This window comes from Cavia porcellus, unplaced genomic scaffold, assembly GCF_034190915.1.
Source record: "Cavia porcellus strain 051 isolate PalLab524CR breed Dunkin Hartley unplaced genomic scaffold, mCavPor4.1 scaffold_19, whole genome shotgun sequence".
Classification (NCBI taxonomy): Eukaryota; Metazoa; Chordata; class Mammalia; order Rodentia; family Caviidae; genus Cavia; species Cavia porcellus.
In genome coordinates this window covers 1,928,981-1,953,423 of record NW_026947502.1, presented here as the reverse complement: position 1 = coordinate 1,953,423, position 24,443 = coordinate 1,928,981, and the positions used below count along the sequence as shown (strand labels likewise).

General features: G+C 57.1%; 1 protein-coding gene across 4 annotated transcripts in view; it reads right to left on the bottom strand.

Moving 5' to 3' along the window:
- The window catches only part of Adamts2 (ADAM metallopeptidase with thrombospondin type 1 motif 2), a 187,995-nt gene that overhangs the window by 42,839 nt on the left and 120,713 nt on the right, over positions 1-24,443 (bottom strand). For all 4 annotated transcript variants that reach the window (XM_063230484.1, XM_063230483.1, XM_063230485.1 and 1 more), the window contains 2 exons: positions 17,758-17,960; positions 6,991-7,074 (listed from right to left, as the gene is read on the bottom strand). In XM_063230484.1, the coding sequence (XP_063086554.1) occupies positions 6,991-7,074; positions 17,758-17,960 (287 nt within the window). The remainder of the gene's footprint in view (positions 1-6,990; positions 7,075-17,757; positions 17,961-24,443) is intronic.

Below are 24,443 nucleotides of genomic sequence, written 5' to 3'. Positions count from 1 at the left end.
TCGGGGACCTGGGCCACAGGGCACCCTGGGAACTGAATGTGGGACTGAATTATACATGGTCAAGCCATGCCAGGGACACAGACCTCATCCACCTGAGCTAATTTACCAGCCACCAGACTGAAATTTATGAAATGTATGGCATCTAATCATAAAAACACAGGGTTGGATTTCTTTGTCTATCCTGCAAAATCCTATCTCAGGTTTGCCTCTTCATCTGAAAGCTGGTCCGCAGCGCAGGAGCGGGTCTGCAGGGGGCAGCAGCGGGAGGCTTCCAAGCGCTGAGGTGCCTCAGGGGCTGGGCTGCTCCTGCTTTCCTGCGTCCCCGTGGCCCTGGGGGTGAGTGCCCCCCCCCCTCGGGTGCTGCTTCTAAAGCTGCATCTAGGCTGTGTCTACTTAAGCTCAAAGTCCACAGCCGAACACCATGCTTTCTGCTTTTGTTGGGCTCTGGAATGTTCCCTGAAGGCCCATGTGCTGCAGGCATGGACCCCCGGGTATCAAGGTGGGAAAGGGAGGTGGTGAAACCTCAGGACCTGGGGTGGCTGGAGGGGAGTAGGGTACTGGGCGAGCCCTTTGCCCTTCCTTTCTTGGTCTTCCTTGGGCCAGGACAGAGCAGTTTCCTCCATCCCACCCTCACACTGTGAGGCACTGGTCTCTGACTGCCCAAAGCAACAAGAGCCAAAAGACCATGCATTAAGGTCTACGAAAATGAGGCAAAAGAAACCTTTTCACCTTGTAAGTTGTTACGTCAGGTATTTTGTCGCAGTGGTGGAAAGCTAACACCACCACACATACACTGTGACAGGTAACTGATGGTGTCAACTTGATCAGAAATGCCCAACTAAATTGAAGCATCATCGTCTGGGTAGGGAAGACACAGCCGAGGGAGGACTGTCGCCAGAATGGCATAAGAGGGAAGCAAAGAAGGAGTCTGGTTTCTGTTTCTCCCGAGCAGCTCCTGTCTGCACGTCCATCCTGGGCGTCATCTGCGGGCTTCTCCTGCAGACCCTGAGCCTCCCAAGGGGCTGGTACAGGACACGGCGGTGAGCTCCAGGCCTGGCACTGGATCCCACAGGTCCCCAGCGCGTAGACAGACCCCTCACCCTTCTCTGCCCAACTGGGCAGCATCGTGAGCCAGTCTGGTAAATTCTTATGTATCTGTATATCTTGTATCAAACCTGTTCTCTAATAAGCACCGACTGATTCACACGTCCATGACTCTCAATGAGGCAGAACACAAAGGCCTCCCCAAGACCCAGGTGCGGGGGAAGCACCAGGCCCTTTTCTGTCTTCACCACAGAGCCCCGGAGACGGGACCAGCAGAGATGCTTACCCAGGCCCTGGGGTCCAGGTAAACAGCATCTCTGGGTCCCCGGATACTTGAAGGATTTTTTAAATGTGAACTAGTTTTTAATGACTTAAAAATGCACCCTTTCACTTGTAAAAACCATGCGTATCACAACAGTTGAGAAATTCAGTAAAATACACAAAAAGGAAATAACAATTCCTTCGCCTGTGGCCCAGCAATAAATACTGACGACAGATGGCAGGTGCTTTCCGGCCTCTCCCGTACACACACGTTCGCATGTACACCGAGGCCCAGCCTTTCAGACAAACAAACAAAGAGCACTTTTGACTTCATGCCGTTAGTCTCCCGAGGTCTCTGAACATGCTCTGACAGTGAGATTTACCAGCAGCCTAGCGATCCACCGAGAGATCGTCAGGATTGGTTTAAGCAGACCTCTGCTACCAGAAACCGTCACTTAGTTCCTCTTTTCTGCATTTAGAAATAAGAACACAACAACCATCTTGTCCTAAAGCTGGGTGCACAGCTACGAGAACTGCTTTGGGAGAGAGACGTGGAAACGAATGACCAGGTGCCAAGCATCCGGCACTTCCCAGAGGCGACGGCAGGCGCGGCCACATTTCCTCCCAGGAGGACATCTGCAGGTTAATGCTCCGCTAGGAGGCCGAGGCCGAGCCACTCACCTTCCGAGCAGCAGGAAGCGGCCCTCTTGCTCCTCAGGGCTGGCCTTTGACAGTGCGTATCCTTTCATCTGTTTACTAATGAAGTTAGAGATTTTCACATGTGTTTTCGGTCCGTCATCTGTACTTTTCTTCTATTAACTATGTACTTCTCTGGCCACTTTTGTTTTCCTGATGATTCATACTAGTTCTCCACATCTCAGGACATCTTCGTCATGTTGCAACTCTTTCTCTGGTTAGTATTTGCCTTTCATTTGTGTAGTGAAAGAAGTTTCATATTTAAGTGTCCAAAAACACCTACCTTCCTCTTTACAATTCTTCCGGTTGAATTTATGCTTAGAAAGCTCTTTTCTTCTTATTTGTGATTTAAATAGCTGACTGTTGCGGTCACTTATATTTACCGTATGATGTTAGTAAAGTGTTTATTAAATTTATACTTATTTGTAGTGCTTGATAACCATCCCGCTTTTATCAAAAGTTAAATCATCTATAGGAGGAGAATCTCAGATATTTTATTCAACTCATCTGCTCATGCTTATGCAGACACAGTATTATTTTAATTATTTTTACATTACAAGGTGTCTGGAGTATTTCCCTTTTCATCTGTGGAGCTTCTGAGGGTTCCCAGCCCTTCACTGTTTCTAAACAAACCTTAGAACCGTTTCCTCAGACTTCCGATTCTTCATCTGGGAAACCCCAACATTCTCTCTGTGTGAGTCTCCCCAGGAAGAGCAGCCTGGATTTCTTCGTTTATTTCACCAGCTCCTACCAGGACCAGGTGAACTTTCCTCCCGCAGTCCCGGGCTGTCTGGGCAGCCGGGTGACAGTGTCCTGAACTTTGGGTCACCCGTGGGCGGGAGACTTTCCTCTCCCTGTTACATGTTACCAGGCTGCTGCTGGTTCACGCCCGACTCACTGAGTGTTGTGACTCTCTCACCAGCTCACGCACCATGCACGGATGCCACGGCCAGTGACGGCCACATGCACAGCGCTGACCCACAGATCGTGACACCCAGAGCGTCCCGGCCAGGTCTGAACAGCAAGAAGATCATCTACGCTTCCTTCTCAGAGTACGTCCTGCCCTGAAGTGATGTGCGACATCTGTCAGGCCCAGACTTCTTCATTAACTACACCTTGTACCTGGCGTTCTTTTGAGTCTTCCTGGCACATCTGTGGGGGCAAATAGTTACCATTTTGTCTGCTGTCCCCTGGCAGGAGTTTCATGCTGCACAGCCTGTCTGGGGTTTCCTGGATTCCAGTTCTGCTGTGACTGCCTCCAGGCGGCACCCTCAAGGCAAGCGCTGCAGGACTCCTCACTGAGGAGAAGTGGCCCCCGAGAGGAGTCCCGGACGGCTCGCGGCCGCTCCTGCAGCGCCCCTGGGGGCCCCGCTCCCCTTGTTTACCGGCAGTATTGGGCCCTCCATTTTCCTGTGTAAATCTGTTCACATCCGAGAATCAGCCGTGTGGAACATTTTAGGTAAATGTGCTTCTTTTTCCAACTTCACTTAAGATTTTGGTTGTCATGCTACCATCTGTCGCTAGTTTTCTCAAATTCTTGAAACGAGCTACTTGCAGCTGCTGTGGAGCTGGCCTTGTTCTGCCGCCTGCCTTGTCATCTCGGGGGGCCCTGGGCTCCCCTTCTCTGTGGTCCCCATTCAGCCAGCTCCCCACTCATCACCTCAGGCTGCAGGTTTCCCTCGGGGCTCTGACACCCTGCCCTTGCCCTGGCCACCTCCTCTGGGGTGGCACGGCCCTTCAGCACCGGGGGTCTCGGGCGAGCCCAGCCACTCTCCTCCACCAGCCTCTCTTTTTCTGCTCCCAGCTCCTTCCATGCCAGCCTTTCCCATAGTTCCATCAGCTCTGCATCACGGTGATGAAATACCCGAGGCGCACTTCATAAGCAGAAAAGGTTTGCCTGGCTCCCAGCATGGACATTCAAGCTCCAGCTCAGGCAGCCCCGCTGACTCAGGCTCTGGTGAGGCAGCTCGCGTGGTCACATCTCAGGGCCACAGAGACGGAGGGCAGGGGATCTTGGGGATGGAGATTGTAACTCCTGGGTTTTTGGGGGCATTTGGCATTCAAACATCTGCCTGGTGGTCACTCTGTGGTCCCACTGAGCACCTAGCTTCCTGCAGCCGCCCTCACCCCAGTGACCAGGGGTCCCAGTGCCTGCCCCACTGGCGTCACACACTTGGAAATGCAGTGCTCAGAGTAGCCTTCCTGCATGGCCGGCACTGCAGCAGCGATCACAGGGCCCCATCCCTTGGCCACTCCAGCAGTGGCCGTGCCCTCTGCTTCTCCTCCCGCCAGCGCCCCTGTGGCACCACTGCCCTTGCAGCTCACGGCTCGGTCTCCACATGGCCTCTACCCGCAGCTCCTCGCCATGCTCCTCCCTGGCCAGGCGAGGAAGGCCCGCACCACCTCTGTGTCTCATGCCCTGCTGACAGCCCCCATGACAGCTGATACATAGAAGCCCTCAGAAAACACATTGGCCAGCTGGCCAGATCTGTCACAGTAAACTGATGGCTCAGTGAGACCCACAGATCCCTGATGTGAACAACTTCCCTGCTCCCAGGACAAGTCCTGCTTCACCCTGGTGAGAGCTTCTCCTCACGCGGCGTTCCAGCACACTGCATGTCGTATGATTTTTGTGTCTACTTTTAGAAGAAAGACACTTCAGTACTTTGTCGTCAGCTTTAGGTGTTTGGGTCACACTGGCTACAAAAATGAACTCGAGCCGGTATAGTGGTGCATGCCTGTAATCCTAGCACTTAGAAGGCTGAGGCAGGATATTTCTATGAGTTTCAGCCTAGCCTGGGCTACATAGTGAGTTCAAGGCCAGCCTGAACTGCACAGCAAGATCCTGTCTCAAAACAAAACAAAAACAAAACAAAAGAGAGAGAGAGAATTCAGCGCATTGCAGAATGGTCTGTGAGTTTCCATGGTGTTATACTGCCCTTCACGAATAATTCCTTGAATTGAATAAGACAGTACCAGCAAAAAGGGGTGCTCTGATCATTTAGGGGTAATTTTATGACAACTTTGCAAATGGTAAAACAAAACAAAAAAACCCCTCTGAATTCCTGTCTCCTGGGGACAGAGGGCGCGTCCCATGCTATGTGGGGTCTCGGTTTCCCCAGGACCTGGCTCCCTGTTGACGATCTTCATGTTCAGACCCTGACTTTCTGTGACCACACTCCTGATGAAAACAGGAAGAGGAAATGGCTCAGGGTAGAGCCAGTCCGGCACAGAATCTGCCAAAGATGAGCAGTGAAAGGGGCCTCTTCGAGCAGCCAAGACTGCAGGAGACAGACTCTCTTCAGGCCAAATAAGATCCGGGGCTTTGCCAACATCAGCAAACAATGAACCCCACGATTTCCAAATTTTCCCTTTTAACTGATACCAGAGCATCCAGGTGGGGAACGCAAGCGGATCCACGGGGGAGCTTTTCTCTCCTCCTCTCCCTGGCATGTAGAACAGACCTTAGGTGCCATAGCCATGGGAAGAATCCAAGCTCTGCACGGCTTTCAAAGTTACCCTAAAATCACCTGTACACAGAGAATCAGACTGGCTATTTTTGCCAGTGCAAAAGTTTTGCTCTGTAGTGCCGCTGTTTTTATGAGCCTTTGGATCTGTCTGCAACTGCAGCCCTGATGTTCTCCTTCCCAGTGGGGTCTGTAAGCGTTTTCTCATACATTCGACTGTTTTCAGACTTGTAACTCCTCTCCCATCATTCTTCGCCATCAGATTTGGGGCATTTAGTCAGAGCATATAACCTAATCCTTCTTTGCTCTAGAAAATTCACTGAAATTTTCTGTATAATCTAAATACCTCTGTAATTCTAACAGAGCAAGGGGAAAACGACACCAGTTTTGCAGGATTTGGTCTGCTGCGGTTTAACTCGTAGCCTATGGCTCCCACAGCCGGTGTGCAGGTGTTTTCTTCTTGACAGTTCGCTCTGGAACGTTTCCCAGCTGTCTCAGGCTGCGCACACCCAGTGCGAGTGTCCTTCCTGAGGCTGCTGTCAGCTACTTCCGAATGACTGGCTTTGTGGGTGCAGGAGCAGGACGAGACCTGCTTTTCACGGGGTTCACTCTGCACCTGAGCCTTCACCACCCTTCGCTCGACTCTTGTGCATAGACTGCGCGCAGTTAGATGCCGGTTTCTGGCACTGAAATTCTCTGAGCAGAAGCAGCTAAGCTTTTACATATTTCCCCCATGCGGGGTCTGACAGCCACAAGTAGGATTTCTGTGTGCTCACTCAGACAGCAGGTGCACAATTTGGCCGCCTGAGGGAGAAGCCCAACTCCTGAGCAGCCAGGTGGCACTGGCTGCTTACCTAGTACGGCACTGAGTCACGCTCAGTCTCAGTGTCTTTTTCTGCAGGTGGGGACTGTCACAGCCGGTGCTGCCCCCTGTGAGTGAACCCGTGCAGAGCTGGTCGGTGCCGGCCGAACCACAGCGCTCCCCTCTCTCTCTCCATCTCTCTCTGCGTGCAGCTCCCTTTTCTTTCTATCCCAGGTCACCGTCCCTGGTGGCTGTTTACCAGGGACCCAGGCACACTGTCAGGAAAGGGCGCTAAGCTTCATAGCAAAGGGAGACCAGTAGGGCAAGGAGCCACGGGAGCAGCCACCAGGTGGAGAGGAGGAGAATGCAGTCAGGCAGCAGAGGCAGGCCAACCACGAATTTCACCTCAGGTCTTGACCCTGGAGTCTCTGTCCTTCCCAGCTCTGGGCAGTTCCCAGAGACAGCCACAATGTGTGTGTGTATGTGTTTCATGTAAAACCAGCCAAGTCAGACCCAGTATCCCCAGCCTCCTCCTGTCCTCCACCACAGCCCAGGGCCAGGAGTTGGATGGTGGGGTACAGCCTGTGCTCTGCTCCTCTCTGCTCTGCTCTGCTCGGCAGGGACTGCCCTGGCTGTACTGCTCTGGGGCCCCCTTCACTCCCAGAGTGCAGTGGGGCTCGGTGGCTGGCAGGCAGGCCCTGGCCACACGCGTGCACTCACCTTCGCGTGGCTCAGCAGGATAATGCGCACCAGCACCACATTGATGTGGGCCCCCAGTGACTCGTCGTGGTAGATTTCATTGACCTGGAAGACAACCAGAGCAGCATCAGTGGGAATCATGGCCTGGGACTCTATAAACACATCTTCACCCCCCAGGCCCCAGGTGGGGACCAAGGTCCCATCCCACCTGTCCCTCTCCCAGTGACTATACCAGCTGTGAGCATCGGGTGACCGCACCGCCCACCCTTGGCTCCAGTCCCCTCCCCTATAGGCATCACCACCCCTCTGGATTACTGCAGCTTGGGGGTGGGGAGCTGGGACCATCCCCCGTCCCCATAGGCCCCCCTCCTTGCTGCATTTAAAGGCATTATTCTGAGCCAGTGTGCACAGTCCCATGGGCTTCCTCAGATGTCACAGGACCCACAGCACAAATTAGGGCTGCATTCCCAGCTCCACCACACAGCCAGAAACACGGGTGAGGTCAACTCTGGCTGGCACTGTTGGAGGCTCTGTCCCCCGAAATCCTCCCCACCCTCCTGCCACACACATAGCACCCTCGGGGCACAGCCCCTGCCCTTCTGCTTCATGGGTTGACCAAACCCTTTTCCTCAAGCCAGCCTTGGAGTTGCTTCCTCCTGACGGAGCACTGTGGCCTTGGCTTCTGGAACTTTCCACCCCTAGACTCTGAGTCGCTCCAGAATCTGTACTTCCCTCCTGCATGCTCAGCCTCCTGGCACAGAAGCATGCGGCAGGACTTTTTATTAAAAGAATAATAACTAACTCCGCTGGAGCCATCACCGAGTGGGAGGCATGGACCAGCCACGCACCTGCCCTGTGTGCAGACCAAGGGGAGGCTGCTGACTGGGCACTGGGTACCTCTGCGGCACAGACACAGGCAGGCTGCACCTCCTAGAGCCCTCTGCCACCTCAGTCCAGGGTCCTGGGTGTGCCGCACCTTGATGTTTAGAATCTGTATCTGAGCGACTGTGATTGGTACCTATAGACAGGCAGCAAACCACTCTTAGCAGAAGATGCTCCGGAAAATCTGAGAGCTGACAAGGAAAATCAAAGCCCAGTGGATGAGCTGAGAGGCACGCGGGGTCTGTGAGACAAGGCGCCCTGTGGCCGCGGTCATTGCTGCTGTAAAGAGGGCTCATCGGTTCCCAGCGGACGCCACCGTCAGCCCCTCACAGCCTCTCTGGAACTCCTGCTCAGCAGCTCACCTGGTCATGCTCCAGCTCCCTCCCAGTAGCCTTCCTGTGCTGTGGGGAGGTGGAGGGATCAGAAAGGCCCTGTGGCTCTGCGCTGTGGGCTCCCTTGAGTCCCCTGAACCTGCCACCCTGAGGGGCAGTGCCCTTCACTCCTCCCAGTCTGGTCCTTGAACTCAGGGCTCATGAATGGGGTAGAAGCAGGGAGAGGATGAAACAGTCTGAGAGCCAGAGGGAAGGGAAGGCAGGCAGCTTGAAGCCAGCTGCTGTTGAGGTTGCAGAGGGACAGGTCCACAAGAGTAAAAGGTGGCCCCAGGCAGCCCAGGAGGGGGCTCAGCACACTCCACAGCAAGCCAGCCAGAGGGTGCGGCCTGGCCCAGCTATGTGCAGTGGGTCGGCCGGAAGCCTTGGGCTTGGCATTCCCAGGCTCCGGAACCGAGAGAGGGAGAAACTCCTGCCGTCTGAAGTCCCGCCTGTAGGGTCTGCTTTTCCAGTCTAAGAGTCCACACTGAGCCCTGCGTCAGGCTTACAGTGATTGTGATCTTGACTGCGCCCCAAGGCCCATGTGCCGAAGGCCAGATGGCCAGCCTGTGGTACCATGGAGAGGTGGGAAGGCGGGGCCCAGTGGGAAGGAGGGAGGTCACGGGGATACCCCCAAGGGGTCTCCAGCTCCTTTCTCTTGCTCTGATTCAGCCAGGGGCCATGAACTGAAACCTCTAAAACCATAAGCCAAATTGCACCTCTTCTTTTAAATTGGTTCTGCTAAGCTTCTTTATCACAGCGTTGGGAAGCTGGCTAATGCAGGGCTTGACCCGACCATTCCTCCAAAGGCTTTACACAGGAAGAGCCTGGGCAGCTCTCGGGGACCCAGTGGCACTGTTTTCTTCTGGCCTGGGACTGGGTGACATCAGACCACTTCCTTTTGCACTTTGGTGTCTGAATGCTCACCCCAGCCTGCAGCCAGTGGCTCCTTCCTAGGCTCCCCACAGGACTTCTCAACCTGAGCTGAGCGTACACCAGGCCCAGAGCCACCGTGTGCTTCTGACCTGCATTCTCCTTCCCCACCTGGTCACCCTCCCTCTGCAGGACCAGGACCCTGGCCTGGGGCAGGAGCTGGGGCTCTGCCTGAGCAAGGGGAAGCCGAGGCTCTGCGAAGGTGGGGCTCCATCCCCATGGTCAGGGGGAAGGTGCAGAGCTGGCCCCACTGGGTTCGGGGGCAGGCCCTGCCCACGCAGCACAGGATCCCCTAGCTCTCCTGGCTCTGCTCTCATCCTCGGGAGGGGTCCTTGGACAGGGCAGGTCTGAGCCACTTCCTCACTCAGGACTAGAGGGGACCAGGCACCTCACAAACCCCACTGCTCATCCCTGAACTCTGTGAATGAGGAGCATTTCCAGGCCAGGCTATGTGGGGTGTGGGAGTCAAGGTGGACAGGGCCTTCAGGTGTCAGGCAGCTAACTGTGGCCCCAGGGCTGGGCGCCCTGGATTGGTCTCTGGAAGCCTGTATGTGCCTGAGAACCCGGGGCTGTGGAGCTCTGGAGTGGGGGCTCCCAGGGTCACTAAGCAGTTGGCTGGGGAGCATCTTCTCCCAGAAGCATGCTCTCCGTGCAGGCACACTGCCCTGGAGGTCACTGACCTGCTGGCCTGTGGAGCTGCCATGGCAGACCCAGAGTGCAAGTGGGGACCTGACCCTCACATCTGAATATATCCACATCAGAGCTGGCTGGGACACAGTTTGTAAGGGACACGAGGCGGGGGAGTTCCCAGTGCCCCTCTGCTCCGCTGGCCTAAGGTCCCGTTTCCTCAAGCCCAGGGCTTCACTTGCCTTTTAGTGGGCATTGAAATTGCCATGGCGCCCAGAGTCTGGAGTCTTCTTACCCTGGAGGCTGTCACCCAGACCCAGCCATGGCCAGAAGCCTGCAGGGCCCATGTGGGCATCGGGGACCCCCGGGGAACAATCAGTAAAGTCCCCGGGGAAACACGTGTTCTTACTGGGGCCCCAGCTACGACACATTCACCTAGGACGGAGCTGATGGACAGGGCAAAGGGCAACAAAAGACAGGAGACAGCACCTCTGCCTCTCCGGGGCCCCTCTGCGTGTCCCTCAGGAGGGAGAGGGGTGGCAGGGGCTCCCCAGTGAGCCCAGCCATGCCCTCCCCCTGCCCAACTCTGTTCTTTCCCAGGGTCAGCATGGCAGTGGATCCATGCTGTCCCTCCTCTGCTGGAGCCCTCCGGGGCCCCAGGGCCTTTGCAGTAGGTGCAGCCCTCCAGGTGGCCCTGCCAGCTCCTGCTGCCCCTCGCCAGCCCTTCCTCCATGAGTCTGCAGTCACTGTGGCTGGACTCCCGCCCAAGCCTGGCTGCCCTGCCTGCTGCCTGTACAATGCTCGTGCTTGAAATTCCCACATTCCTGCTCCAGACCCTGAATTCTTTAACTATCAGAAGAGTATTTTGGGAAAAACACAATAAAACAAAACAAAATGCATAGTAACACATGGGGTTCAGAAGAGAAAGGCATTTACTTCCCTTCTGGCTGCACTTGGAATAACACTGAAGGCCTCACTTACTCCCAGCAGGGAGCCTGTCTGACCCCAGGGCCTTTCTACCTGCGGACCTCCCTCCCTGCAGCTCTCCCAGGCCCTGCTAGGCATTCAGCAAAGGGGGCTTTCGGGCGCACATCTGCAACACGTGACATTCACATGTGCTCTGGAGGATGTTTGACTGAAGGAATGAGGGACTCCAGTTGGAGGATATAAATGACAGGAAGTGGGCAAACGGTGCCCCGCAGGCTTGTGGTCCCAGCTCCCTGAGCTCTCCTCCCTCCTCCAGCCTCCTGCCGCAGCTGAGGAGAAGCCGCTCTCTGTGCCCAGTCTGCAGGAGGGGGGAAAGCCCCGGACGGACGGCGTCCTTGAGCCCTGTCTGAGAAATCGATCCTGGAATCTTCAGATCCTGGGGGAAATGTTCAGAGCCGCAGCCCTGCTCGAGAGGCCAAGGGCTCCTGTTTGCCGAAACACATTGCAGTGCACAGAGGCGGCCAAGCTCGGTTCTGGAACAGACGGTAAGGAAGGTCGCAGAGCTGCTTGACAATGGAAAAGTTCACCTCGATGGTCAGCAGACTTCCGGCCAGGGCCACTGTGAGTCCTGGGGTGGCTGCCAGGCAGGGGCATCTCTCTCTGGCTATGTCGTCGGGAGATGAAGGGGGTGCCAAGAGGGGGAGCTGTTCCAGGAAATGGGGCTCGATATGGGCTTGGCTCCCACTGGTTGCGGGGGCAGAAAGGGCTGGAGGCCAGGAGCACCCCTACCCTCCCAGACACAATCTCCTCTGCTGGGCCCAGAGAGCTAGGGGACCCCCGGGAAAACCCTGGGGAGCAGGCACGGGCTGAGAGTTTGGAGGCCAAAAGGGCAGCCTGCACCACTCACCACCTGCCCTCTCAGGGAGCCGGGAAATAAACAGAAAAGGCGGAGCCTCTGCTGGCCCCAAAGTCAGCCATGGACCATCACAGTGGAGGCCGGAGGAGAGCCCGCGTGCTGGCCAGAGCTGGGGAGAGAGCTGCGGCTCCCACGCAGGAAGGCCTGCATCGGTGCGCGTCCCTGCACACACGAGGCTGCAGGAGCCTGGCTTTGTCCCAGGGCCAAACATTCCCTTGGCTCCTCTTGGTTCTCCACAAATGCTTGGGGGCAATGTGGACCCTCACATGGCTCAAGATACCAAACTGTATCATCCAGGCACAGCGGCACACACCTGTGATTCCAGCTACTTTGGAGGCTGAGGCAGGAGGATCACAAGTGTTAAGGCCATCCTGGGTGACCTAGTGAGAGGCCTTCTCAGAAGAGGATACAAAGGACCAGGAGGAGGCTCGGTAGAAGAACCTTTACCAAACATGGGGGTCTGGGCAAGGACCTGGGGTTCACCTCTAGGGCCACAAAGGAAAAGAAGGGAAAGAAGGAGAAAAGGAAGAAAGAAAAAGACAGAAAAAGGGCGAGAAAGAAGGAAGGTGAAGGAGGGAGGGAAGGAGGGAAGTCAGACTTCTCGGAGTGCACGGCAGGGTCAGGGTGACCGCGCTCACGGTCACGCTGCTCTGAGTGGAGGTGCAGCAGCCCCTCCTCCAGCCCGAGGGCAGGAGCTGGGCCCTGAGACTCCTCTCCCTCCTTCCCTCCGGCCCACAGTCTGCGTGGCTGTGGACATCTCTCGGGCCCAGGGGCCCCAGGCAGGCAGGTCGATGCCCAGAACCTGGTTGTGGGTCGGGGGCAACGGATCGTGCAGCTGAATAGGACGCCAGGCAAAAGCACGAAGACGAAGCTGCCTTTGCTTTCCAGGCCAGGCTGGGGTTAACTGATAGCTGCAGACGCGTCCCCCTGCCTCGGCCCCCCTGGAGTCTGGGGCTTGAGCAGAGGTGGGGGGAATCTCCACTCCAGCCAGTGTGGGATCTGCCCCGGCCTGTGGGCAGCCGGGTGGTGTGACTCAGTTTCCCCAGTGCAGTCATGAAACGGAGACTGCCACTCCCTGCCACTCAGGGTGCTATGGGGGCTGATGGCAGTGAAGCATTGACCACCCACATAATCCCCAGCACCCTGTACTGTCCCCAGGTTGTCATCAAATTACAGGAGCACCGAGGACTGCGAGCTGTTTCCCTGGTGTCCCAAACTGTGGTCCCTCTGGGCTTTGCTACAGGGCCACCCTAGCTCTGCTCTGGGTGAGGCCACGTACTAACAAGGCCATAGTGGAGGCCTCGGGCCAGGGCTGGTGCTGCCAGGGACCTCCTGGCTGCAGGGCCACCGCTGGGAGGAGGCCGGGATCAGGCGGCTGTGGTTCTGCTGGCAGTGGCCGCAGCAGGACACCCGTTGACTGGTCTCCCGGCACTCTGCCCAGCTCGCTGGCTTCCCTGATCGTGTGGAGACCTGGATCAGGGCAGACTCCCCAGTCGTGCCCAGCCCTGCGCCTGTATAGCACAGCCTGGATTGGGAACCAGAGCTCTGCATGGCTCCGGCTGGGCACCATGGTGGTGCCCAAGAACAGCAGGGTCTCCCTCCTTCCATGAACCATGCTCCCCTACTGCCCTCTCAGATTGAAGCTTTTATCCTGCTGACCATATTTTTATCAGGGGTACTGTTTACGCAGATCATGGGGTTCACTTCGGTGTAGTGGGTGCACACGACATTTAATCATTTCCATTCCCCCTTTGCCCCAAGCTCACCCCAGCTTCACACTTTGGGAGTTGCATCCTGTGTGATGTATTCTGATCAGATTTTGACCAGGGGAAAGAAACTGGGCAGAGGCCACCCCGCGGAGAGCAGGGCGGCACAGGGGTGGCACAGGGGAGAAGAAAGCAGGCTAGGGGACAGGTGGATGGGCAAGGCTGTCCAGGAGAGGGGGAGGTCAGGTCCAGGGCTAGGGCTCCCACCTTTGCCCCTGCCTCGTCCCAACCTAGGGTCAGACTGACCATAAAGGCTGGGCCCCCCTCTTCTGAGACAGGCCCGCATCCCTAGAGGGGAGTCAGAGCTCAGTGTGGCACCTGCCAGGTAGCTGACACAACATGGGCATGGATGGGTGGTCCAGAAGTTACCCTGGGGAGGCTTCAGAAGGCAGGGCCCATCGAGGACCAGGACCAGGACCAGGACCAGGACCAGGACCAGGACCAGGACCAGGAGGCCCAGCACACTTGAATAACCCTGGTAAAGAATCTGGCACCAAAGCTGGGCCACCCACGGGGTCACACAGAGCCGATCCTGGACCTCCACTGCCATGTGGGCCCCATGGGTCCCCCCATCCCGGCATGAAGAAGTGAGGAGAGGCCCTGGTAAGCAGGCAAGGTCCCCAGAGGGAGTGGGCACCGTGACCAAGGACCTTACACTGGCATCTCCACCGAGCCCATGGCAGGGACCTCAGGAGAACTGAATTGCGCTTCAGCACAGCCCAAGGGGCTGTGTGTGGGGGCGTCTGTCCCCCCAATGAAGTCATCAGGTGCTTGCTTCGGGCCGTGGCAGGCTCAGTGCCCCGCTGAACACGGCAGGAAGGGGCTGTGCCCTGCACAGCATGTGTGCCCTGCACCAGGAGCATCTGTTGAGGTGGCTCAGCTCCCTGCTGACCCCATACCCAGGCTCGGCACTGTCCCGTAACTGTCTACGCCCCCAGGCCAGTCCAGAATGGCCTCTGAAGTGTCCAGCAAGGGAACAGGCAGAGGAGGGGATGGATGGACGAGCTCCAAGGGGCCCGGAATGCAGCCTTCTGCTTCCCAGAGAGCCCCGGAACAAAAGGCTGGGTTCTGCTTTCATGGGCCAGGCGGGACTCTGGGGCAGGGGCAGCCCCTGCCCGGTCAGGACCAGGCGCAGGTGAGGAGGGGCCTGAGTCACCCCCTCTGCCCCCCCACTGCATGTCCTCTGCAGTCCTGTCTTGGGCAGCACCATTTCTGTCGTGGGCACTGCCGGGCGCTGTGGATGCTCAGCTGTCACCTCCTCGCTGGCGCCTGAGCGAGTCGAGCTGTCACTGAGGAGTGACGGCGCCTGGCCCTCTTGTCCACTGGGACTCTCGCTCCAGCTTTGACAACCGTCAGCTCCCTCTGGGAGCCAAGGACAGGCGGCTCCTGGGCTCCCTGCACCCCATGCTGTCAGCAGGCGTCACCAAGGAGGGCAGGCAAGACGCAGCGCGGGGGTGGGGGCGTGGCAGGTTGGGGGGAGAAGAGCGGGTGTGCCAGCCGAGGGGGTGCCTGTACCTCCTTCTTGGTGCTCAGCACCCTGGCCTCTGCCACTCCAACCAGAGGGCGAGCTCTGCTCAGGACCACTGCCCTGCATGGCACCGCCTGCCGTCGACTACGCCCGACCCGAGGTGGCGGCTCTGTCCTGTGCTGAGTGACATGCGTGGCAGGGAGGGCGAGATGACAGAAAACAGGCAAGTGCCCTGGAGGGAGAAGCCGGGGAAAACCCAAGAAAGTCACAGTGACAGACAGCACGAAGTCTGCTGTGGGGCGGGGAAGGGTACAATCTGGGAGGTTGAGGCTGCAGGGAGCCAGAGGGGCTGAGACAAAGACATGCCTGTCCTGCCCTCGATCCAGGCTCTTTCAGCCTGCATGTAGGGGAGGCCTGGCACTGGGTGGCCAGAATGGCTTCCTGCTCCACATTAATGCCACCTGCCATGTCCTGGTCACTTTACTCAAACACTCCAAGCCCCCATGACCCTCCCAGGGTTGCTGGTCGACAGAGAGGGGATGCAGGGTTTCCCATGTAGAAGGCCCGGGTCCAGTCTCTTGGTGTGGACACCAAACTGCCCTCATCCCCTCCACTCCCTACAGCCCGAGCTCTGGCCAGCCCCTGTGTGAACCACACGGGGCCCTGTGCTGGGGCAGGGATAAAGGTCTCTGAACCCGGCTGCCCTAGTCACCTTCCCTGGTGGGGTCAACAGGCCAGCTACTGGGGTGACTCCTCATCTTCATCCTGTCCCACAGCGCCCCTGCTCTGGGCAGCTTGAGTGGGGTCCGAGTCCTGGTCACCTCTATACCCAAATGTGCAGACAAGGCCTCGTGTGGACTAGGGACTGAAGGACAGCTCATGACCTCAAAAGGCCTCTTCCAGTCCCCGCAGGTGGCAGGAGCTGTCCCCTCTCTGTGGGACACAGCACTTGGGGCAGTGTTCCCCTCTCTCCTAGTCTGGAAGGAGGACTCCAGCCTCGCCCTGCAGCTGTGCCCTCGTTTACCTGTGCTGCGTGGGTTCGTAATTCCAGTTAGTTGCCCATGTTGAAAAATAATTCGATTTCCTATGAAAATTGGATTTCCAGCTTTTTGCTGTTGCTGTCCTTTCAAGACAGGGCAGCAACAGGCCTGCTTATCCCTGCGTGACCACAGGCCAGCGGGACTCAGAAGGACATGGCAGGGGGCTCTCCTGGCCCCTGGTGGCCACCACTGCCTACAGCCACCCTGGCCCCTGCCTGCCTGGCCCCGCCTCGGGGGCAGAGCGAGCAAAAGCTCACACATGGCAGGCCCTCAGGCTGGGCCTCCCCGGGGCACCTGAGCCAGCTCTACACCTGCAGGACAAGCGTGAGGAACTGAAATGATACTGCTTGGCACCCGAAGATCCCAACGGAGTGTGCTCCCTGTCTGGAAAGCCTGCCTGCGCCCCCTACTCCCAAACTTAAGGGCACCAACTTTTAGCAGCCAGCGCCAGAGATGTTTTTCTCTTTCCAAGAAAACAGAGCAACAGACATGTGAACCAGCCTGGGGCCTGGCGCCTCCCGCCTGGCTGGCCAGTTCCACGATCCAGATCCCTCTCCCCGCAGCCACCAGAAACATTCCTGCCCTGCCCTGCCCCTCCCCCAACCACGCGGCCACAGCATTCTTGAAAGTTGGTAAGAAATTGAGCCCATATGCTTTCCGATTGTTTGCAAACCCTGGCAAGGCTCTGGTAAGTCAAGGCCAATTTCTGGATTAAATTAGAAAAGAAAAGATGAAAAATATCTGAGTTCTGGCAGAGAGAGAGATCATTCATTCAAGAGAAACTGTTTAAGAACACACTGTACGGAGACGTCCTCACGCGGGGAGAAGGAAAGGTCAGGCCCGCAGAGCCATGTTATCTGTCGACTGAAGGGGTGTCAGTCCTCGGCAGAAGACGTACTTTGAGGGGGCAAGTGGCCAGGAATTCTTCCTGAACAGACTGTTAACACAGCTGGAAGAGAATGCTCTGCCTGCCCAGAAATCTGCCCCTCCTGCCCAGCTGTCATTAAATGATTGTTAAGGTCTGTTAATTTCATCCTTTAGAAAGAACCCCCAAGAGACTTCAATGGCTCCTCTAAGCTGTCAAGTGGGGCGCAGTGGGGAGGACTAGGGTGTGAGCAGGAAAGAGGCAGAGCTCGACTCAAAAGAGGTCACTGATGCCTTCAGAAGCGGCTGGTCCACCTGCAGGTATGGAAGCGGGCAGGAGGCCGCTTATCTACAGGGACGGACTTACCCTCTTGACAAGGACTGTTGGGCCTGCCTGGAAGATCAGAGTGTGTGGGAGGAGGTAGAGTCTCCAGTTTAAAAATGAGGAAACCAAGTTCAGGACAGGGGCGCTCTGCCAGGTAGGTAAGAGCCAGGATGAGACCCATGCTGGGGCCATTCCTGTGAATACCTAGAACTGTGCACTAAATAAAGTAACCAGCCTCAGGTATGTCATTACAGTAACAGAATACAGACTAATACAGCCCCCAGCTTCCTGTGAGAAGCGGGTCGGAGATGAAAGGGGCAGCCCCGCAGAGTCTCATTTTCCTGGGAAGAGGGGGACCACATATTTGCCTTTGATGAGAAAGGAAGCAGTGCGTGCAGTGGGTTCTCACTGCCCTCAGAGCCACATCCAGGCCCTCTCCACGTCTATGAGGTAGGTGACCTGGTCCACCTGATCCTGGACCCACAGGGCCCTGTCCCTCCCAGAGGCCCCGCCCATCTGATGCCCCGCCCACCAAAACAATCGGCCCTGCCTCCAACGCCCCGCCCATACAACAGCTCGCCTATCACGAGCCCACGCCCACCCAGCAACCCGCCCCATCTGCGAGGCCCCGCCCACCCGGTGCCCCACCAATGAGCCCCCAGCCCTACTCACGATGTTCATGAGCGTCAGCAGGTACTTCTGCACGTGCTCCGTCCCGTGGAACTGGACCACAGAGTCGTCCACACCCAGCAGCACCTCGATGTTGTAGTCATCATCCGCAGTGTGCCTGCGTGTCCGCCGGCGGGAGTTGTTCACGCGCTCCTCCAGGACGCCCAAGGCCCGGCTGAGGCTGTCCAGGCTGTCCGCAGGGGCCCCTGGGGAAGAGGACCAGGTCAGCAGCAGCAGAGCCCTGGGTTGCAGCGCTGCTCTGCAAGAGCCCGCCAGTTGCAACCTAACGCCAGGAGGCGCAGCACTGCCTGCCTGGCGGCCCTAACTAAGGACTCCAAACCCACGTGTGTAGGGGTGGGTGGCAGGGTCTACATGGTGGGCGAGAGTGGAAACAGGGCAACTGCTGTGGAAACCAGCGCAGAGACCTTGGAAAACTCAGCCTAAGAATCCCACTGGACCAGCCGTTCCTCTCCCGGGTGTTTTCCCGAAAGAGCCCAAGTCTTCATGTCCTAGGGATCACGCACACCCCCAGCTCCGGCAGTGCGGTGTTCGCGGAGACGGCCCAGGTGCCCCTCTGCAGATGGATGCACAGCGTGAACTGTATACACACATCCTGGGTACCAGCAGCCCCAAAAAAGGAAAACTCCTGTAACTCGTCAGAAAATAGATGGGTCTTGAGAGCATCACGTTATGAGAAATAAATCAGACATAGAAGGTTAAATATCCCATGGTTTTTCTCATATGAGATATTCAAGATGTAAATAATTTAAAGAGTGAGGTAGAGGAGCTCTCCTAGGAGACAGGGTGTGGACCTTCTGGAGCCGGGAAGGGCTCCCAGGAGAGGGAGAGCAGCGGAGAGCGAGGAAGGGGTCAGAAACCAGCGGGACCTGTGTGTGTGCAGTGTCCATACCCCTCACAGAGATGAATGCAGACACTGAGAACACTCAAGACGCCCTGGACCTGGACAGTGCTGGACCTGTCACAGGACAGGGCTCCAGAGCGGGCAAGGGGCCGTACTGCCCGCTCAGACTCCACAGGAAACAAACCAACACCTCTGGTATCCACTCTGTACCTGGCAGGACCCCTTGTGCTGCAGAACCTGCCAGACTCTGCCCAGCACAAGGAAGTCAGGCCAGCCCAGCACTGGTAAGGCCAGGAGTCCTGCAGCTTACTGCTCTGTCCCCCTGGAAAAAGGGGCCCTCCCCAGGCACTGTGAGCCTCTGCATGGCCTCAGGGCTGCCCTGCCCATCACCTCACTCAGTCCTGCACAGAAAGGTCAAAGTTTGCGTCACTGGTCTGGCACCTCAGGGGCCTGCTGCCTCCCCTGACCCGGTGAGCTGTGCCCACCCCACCCCTGCTGAAGCATTGTGCAGGGCCCAACATGATCACTTCAGGCCGACTCCCCAAGTTTGCTCTGGGACCCACCTGCTGCCGGGATAGCACCTGACCAGGGCAGCAATCGTCCTGGGGAGTGGGCCCTGAAGGACCCCAGCTGGGCAGCCCTGGACCTAGGGTTCCATGCCACCACCCAGTATGGCGTCACCACTGTCTGCACAGCAGAGGCTTCCGGAGCTCACCTTGGCCCTCCCTGCCGCCACCCGCAGTCACAGCCAAGTGGGCCAGGCTGACCCGCAGCATGGGCATCTACTCCAACCACACTGCCTGCTGCCCACCAAGCCCCCACCCCACCTGCTGCACAGGACTCCATGCTGCAAGGTCATGGTTCTCTATGGCATTCGCCGGCAGGTCTGTCTCCTGCCCAGGGAGGGCCACAGGACCACAGATCACCTGAGATTGCTCCACCCAACAGAGGGTGGCACTTGGACCCTGCAGCCTGTGCCCTGGGACAAAGAAGTGCTGCCCCGCAGTTGATGTTTGGGCGTCACCACCCGTGTCCAGTTTTCCATGCCCTTTTCACCATCCCTGTGGCCCTCGCCTGCTGCCTCCCCAGGTGAGACAGACTCCCTCTGGGTCGCTGTGGCACAGGGCAGCCCTACAGGGAAGCCAGACCTCAGACAGGAGCTGGAAGACCGCCAGCCTGGGGCCTGCTCAGTATCACCCTAGCGCCTCTCATCCAAGCCACACAGACGGGTGTCTCCAGGATGATGCCCCACCCTACAGAGGAGCAGACAGTGGACCCAGCGTGCAGACTCTGCCCAAAGCCCTCTCCTTGCACAGCTGTCTGCTTCTGACACGGAAAACTGACTGTGGGCGCGAATGAGGGAGAGGTGAGATGCAGAGGGTGAGGCCTTGGCCCGAAGTGGGGAGCACACTGGGGCCAGGCCAAGCAGCTGTTCTGGTCACTGTGCCTGCTGGGATCCTCAGGCCTGGAACTCCCCCCTCCAGCACACAGGCGTGCACACCGTGCAGGCAATGCATGCACACACGTGCATGCATGTGGCAGGCGTCCGAAGCTGCTCTGCAAACAGCTAGCCGGCGGGCAGTGGCCGGCAGGGCCGAGTGCTCTCTGCTCGGCTGCCTGCCATGATTCAAGGCCTCCCTGCTGCTCCCAGAGGAGGCGCCGGGGACTTGGAGCCCACAGAGGAGTTGAGGAATTGCTACTCTATTTTTATACATTTATTTCTTTGCATTGCCAATGAGCAGGGACAGCTCACCTTCAGAACCACCTTGGGAAACAGAAAGAGGTGATTTCCATAGAAAACTCCTCCCCTGGGGAAGAGGCCGGACTACAGTCCCTTCTGCCTCTGTCAAGTGCAGGGTCGCACATGGGCAGCTCCCATGGGATGCATGCAGACTGCAGAGGGCTTGCTAGGGCACACGGCATTATTTGGTGGACAGGACATGATAATTGGTACATTTCCTGTTAAAAACCATCTAGAGCCTCCTGTTGTTCTTGAGGATCCAGGAGAGACCACCTCAAGGGCAACCTAGAGCCCTGACTCAGGGCCACACTGGAAGCAGGACACAGGGCCCAGGTCACCAGGCCGCAGCATGGTGCCCTTGATGCCCTCCTGCCCGCCTCCCCCCCAACCATGCAGATACCTTCCGGACAGGCCCCTTGGGGGATATGGGCCCACTGCAGGCCAAGGCAGGTCCAGGGCAGGTCTAGGTGCCCTGCCCTGCAGGTGGCTTTAATGGAAGTGAACGTTACAGGTCCACACAAGACAGCAAAGTTTCCACAGATGCTTCAGAAACGTCAACTTCAAATCCAGCATAATTATTATTACTGCTGTCTTTATTCTTGTCATGATCATCTGGGGGCTTGTTTGGACATCATGTTCTAGAACACAGCCAGCCCTGGCTCCTGCAGAGAAGCCTCAAAATCCAAAGGCAAAACAGGTGAAGACAGGAAGGGCTCCCCGGGGGTCCACTGGCAGGGGACAGTCCCCTGAGCCATTTGGTTCCCACGAGTCTCAGCCTTGCTCAGGACATGGGGAGCAGCCTCAAAGTTGGGGGGTTCAGCTGGGTCCCCAGGCCTGGGGCCTCACAAACCTTGGTTCAGCTGTCTTCCTGCCCGTCCCTGTCTCATTAGGACTGGCAGCCAGGTAGAGGCATCACCTTATCAGGCATGGGAGTCACAGTGGGCTTGATCCGAAGCCCAAGCCAGCCCTGGTCCCGGCAGACCCATGTGCCAAAGGCATCTCTGGTGCAGGGCGCTCCTGTTTGGTCCGGGCTCAGCCTCCCAGTGGTCCAGTTGACGTCAGCCGTGGCCTCTGGAACCTGTCCATGCATGCCTCCCACTGCCCATGGGGGGCTAGTGGGTGGCAGAGAGAGAGCCACGACCCTAGCAACCACACCCTGGTACACTGAGCCTGTCCTAAGGGAAGGGGTCTGTCACGGGAACCTTTTCTAAATGGGTGGCCAGAGAGGTGCTTAGCTCCAGGTCCTCCCTGTGCTCAAGGACTGTCCTGGACAGCAGTTTGGAGTTGTCTCTTCGCAGGTATTGGGCAAAGGATGATACAGCAGGAAGTCTAAGACCAACTCCAGACTGAGTCTCCAGATGGAGAGAAAGGCGCTGTCCAAGAGGTGACCTTCCTTCCTGCCCATGCCCTGCCACCAGGATGCCACTGGCCATGTCCACATCATGACACAGCCAGGGGCTCCCTGCCCAGATGGACTGTTCCAGCCTCCACGATGGTGAGTGAAATGACTCTGTTCTTTATGCATCGTTTGGCCTCGGACACTTCGTTACAGCAACGCAAAACGTACTAAGCCGAGTGACAAAGAATTGGAGGAGCAGAAGATGAAGTGATGCTGTCAAAGCACGCTGCCAGCGAGGAGGGGCCAGGGCCCGAGGCCACGCCAGGACACACAGTTTTCTTCTCTCCCAGAGAGTAATGATGCTTACTTGGGAACAGCGGGACACTGCAGTGAGACTCTCCATGCCACAGTGTTGTTCAACGTGGCCCGGCACTGGTTCAGGGAGAGCAGAAAATGGTGGAAACAAGCACGCTTAGCTGGAGAAGCCAGGGCCAGGGCTCTTCGACTCAGAAGAGCTGCCCACGGAGCCGCCGCCCATTGTGTCAAAGGCCCCTGGGTGTTTTCACGCCTTTGCTGCTGGTGTTGCTGCATCTGCCCGGTCAGCCTCGCAGGAGGCTCCCAGGATCCCCAAAGACCAGAAGGAAAACAGCCCACGTCCCCCAGTGCAGGACACTCACTGCCTCCCTCCTGCACTGGCTCATAACTGCCGTGGGTCAGGGATCCTCGCTGCATTGTGATCTTACGCAGCCCCAGAGGTCTGGCCTGCAGCCCTCAGCACCGCTGGGAAGCAGGAGTCCTAGGAAGTGTGGCCTGGTGGGGGGAATGGGCGCTTGGGGCAAGGCCTTGCAGAGCTGTGGGGATCCTGCCCCCCTCTGCTCTCTCCCCAGGGAAGGCTCCTCATCTCTCTCTGCTTCCCACGCCTTCTCTACCACGGGCTCCCACCACGGTGTACTGGGCTTTGTGGGCTGAAAGCGACACAGCCACGTGGCCATGGACTGAAAGCTTGGCCGCTGGAAACCCAAATAACCCTTCTTGCTTCTGAGTTATCCCAGGCTTTCGGGATGAGATGGCGGGTCGGTCACCACGGGCCTCCGCTGCAGCTCTCACCAAACACCCTGAGGATGACGGGGGTGGGCTGGGGTGCCTGGGCCCGGAGAAGCTCTCTGCTGTCCCCTTTCAATGGGGCAACTTCCCACATTTCTTTCACCTTCAGGCCCCAGCTGAAAGATCTCCTCCTCTGTTTATCCTACACTGAAAGAGCCCCCCATTGCTCCCCGACAGAATCCTGTTCCTGCACATAACGGGGCACTGTGTGCACATCCAGTCTTGCCTGTGAAGCTGCTTGTGCATTAGCTGCCTCCCCTTCCTCGGATGACAGCTGCTGGGAGACAGCAGCTGTGGGGTCAGGTGTGCCTCAGTTTCCCCAGCTGTCCTGTAGCTCCACAGGGCTGTGAAGGGCAGGCGCCATGGCCGACAGCTCAGTGTGAATACAGGGCCCTGGGCGGGGGGAGCAGGCTCCCCCGGGAAGCTGCTCTGGAAGGAGAGGGAGGTGCAGGCAGAACTAGAAAGGCCAGGCATGGGGAGAGGACAGGGGGTGACAGCCGAGGAACAGGAGCGGGAGCACAACGTGGCTGTTACTCACTTGCAAAGGAGTAAACGAGGCAGAAGGGCCTGGAGGAGTCAGAACGGACGGGGAGGAAAACACCAGGCAGCAGAAGTAAAAAGCAAGTGGGCATCATCATAACATTCGCGAGAGTAAATGTGACCGGGAGCCTTTGAGGAGCAGCGGCTGACACAAGGCTCCCCTGAGAAGATGTAAGGGGTGGGAGACTGACGCCCCCACCGATGATGACACAGCAGGGCAAACAGGGCTGGGTACCTGCACAGGTTAACACGCCAACCCGAGAGTGGATGAGGTGAGACTAGGGAGGGGCGTGCACAGCTTGAGCGATGCAGACAGTCCAGGGTGTAAAGCCCCAGACCAGAGAGCCTGCCCTGTGTAAGCAGGTGGGGGCAAGCGCTGAACTTGGCATCGCATTGGGATGCAAAGAAAACCCAAAAGGCGTGTCCAAAATCACGAATACTGACACCCAAATTACAAGTAACTGTGAAAAGGAAACCCTCAAAGCTCTAAATGCCAGAAATTAACAACAAAGTCCTGATAAGCCTATGAGATGCAAAATAGAAACTCCAGCTGTCAGTTCACATAGAAAACCTAAATAAACCAATAACCTCAGAAAAAACTGGAAAAAAGAGGAAACCTGGAATCTGTTATAGAAAACTTTTACCAAACCTCGCAGGGATAGACCCAGGGATAGACACTTCTCATCTTACATGAAATGAGCTCATAAGGATCAGTACCTTCTTTATACACAGTGAAGGCCAGCTAGAAAACAGGGTGAGGAAAAGGGATTTTTCTATAGCAACAAAACCCCCAAAACAGGACCAGGGTTGTATTCAGGCAGGCCAGCACCTGCCTGGCAAGCGCAAGGTCGTGAGTTTGATTCTCAGTACCAAAACACCACCACCACCACCAGAGCACCCAGGAATAAATAAAAAGTAACACAATAAAGACTGCACCAAAAGTAACAGTCTAAAACTGCCCCAAACAGAAAAGAGACCCCAGTAAATGGAGATGCCACGACATAAGCCTGTATTGGAAGTTGATTCCCTTCCAAATTGATCCATAAATTTAGTACAATTGCCATCAAAGAATTGTTAAGCTCTAATAAAGCAACTCTAGGATT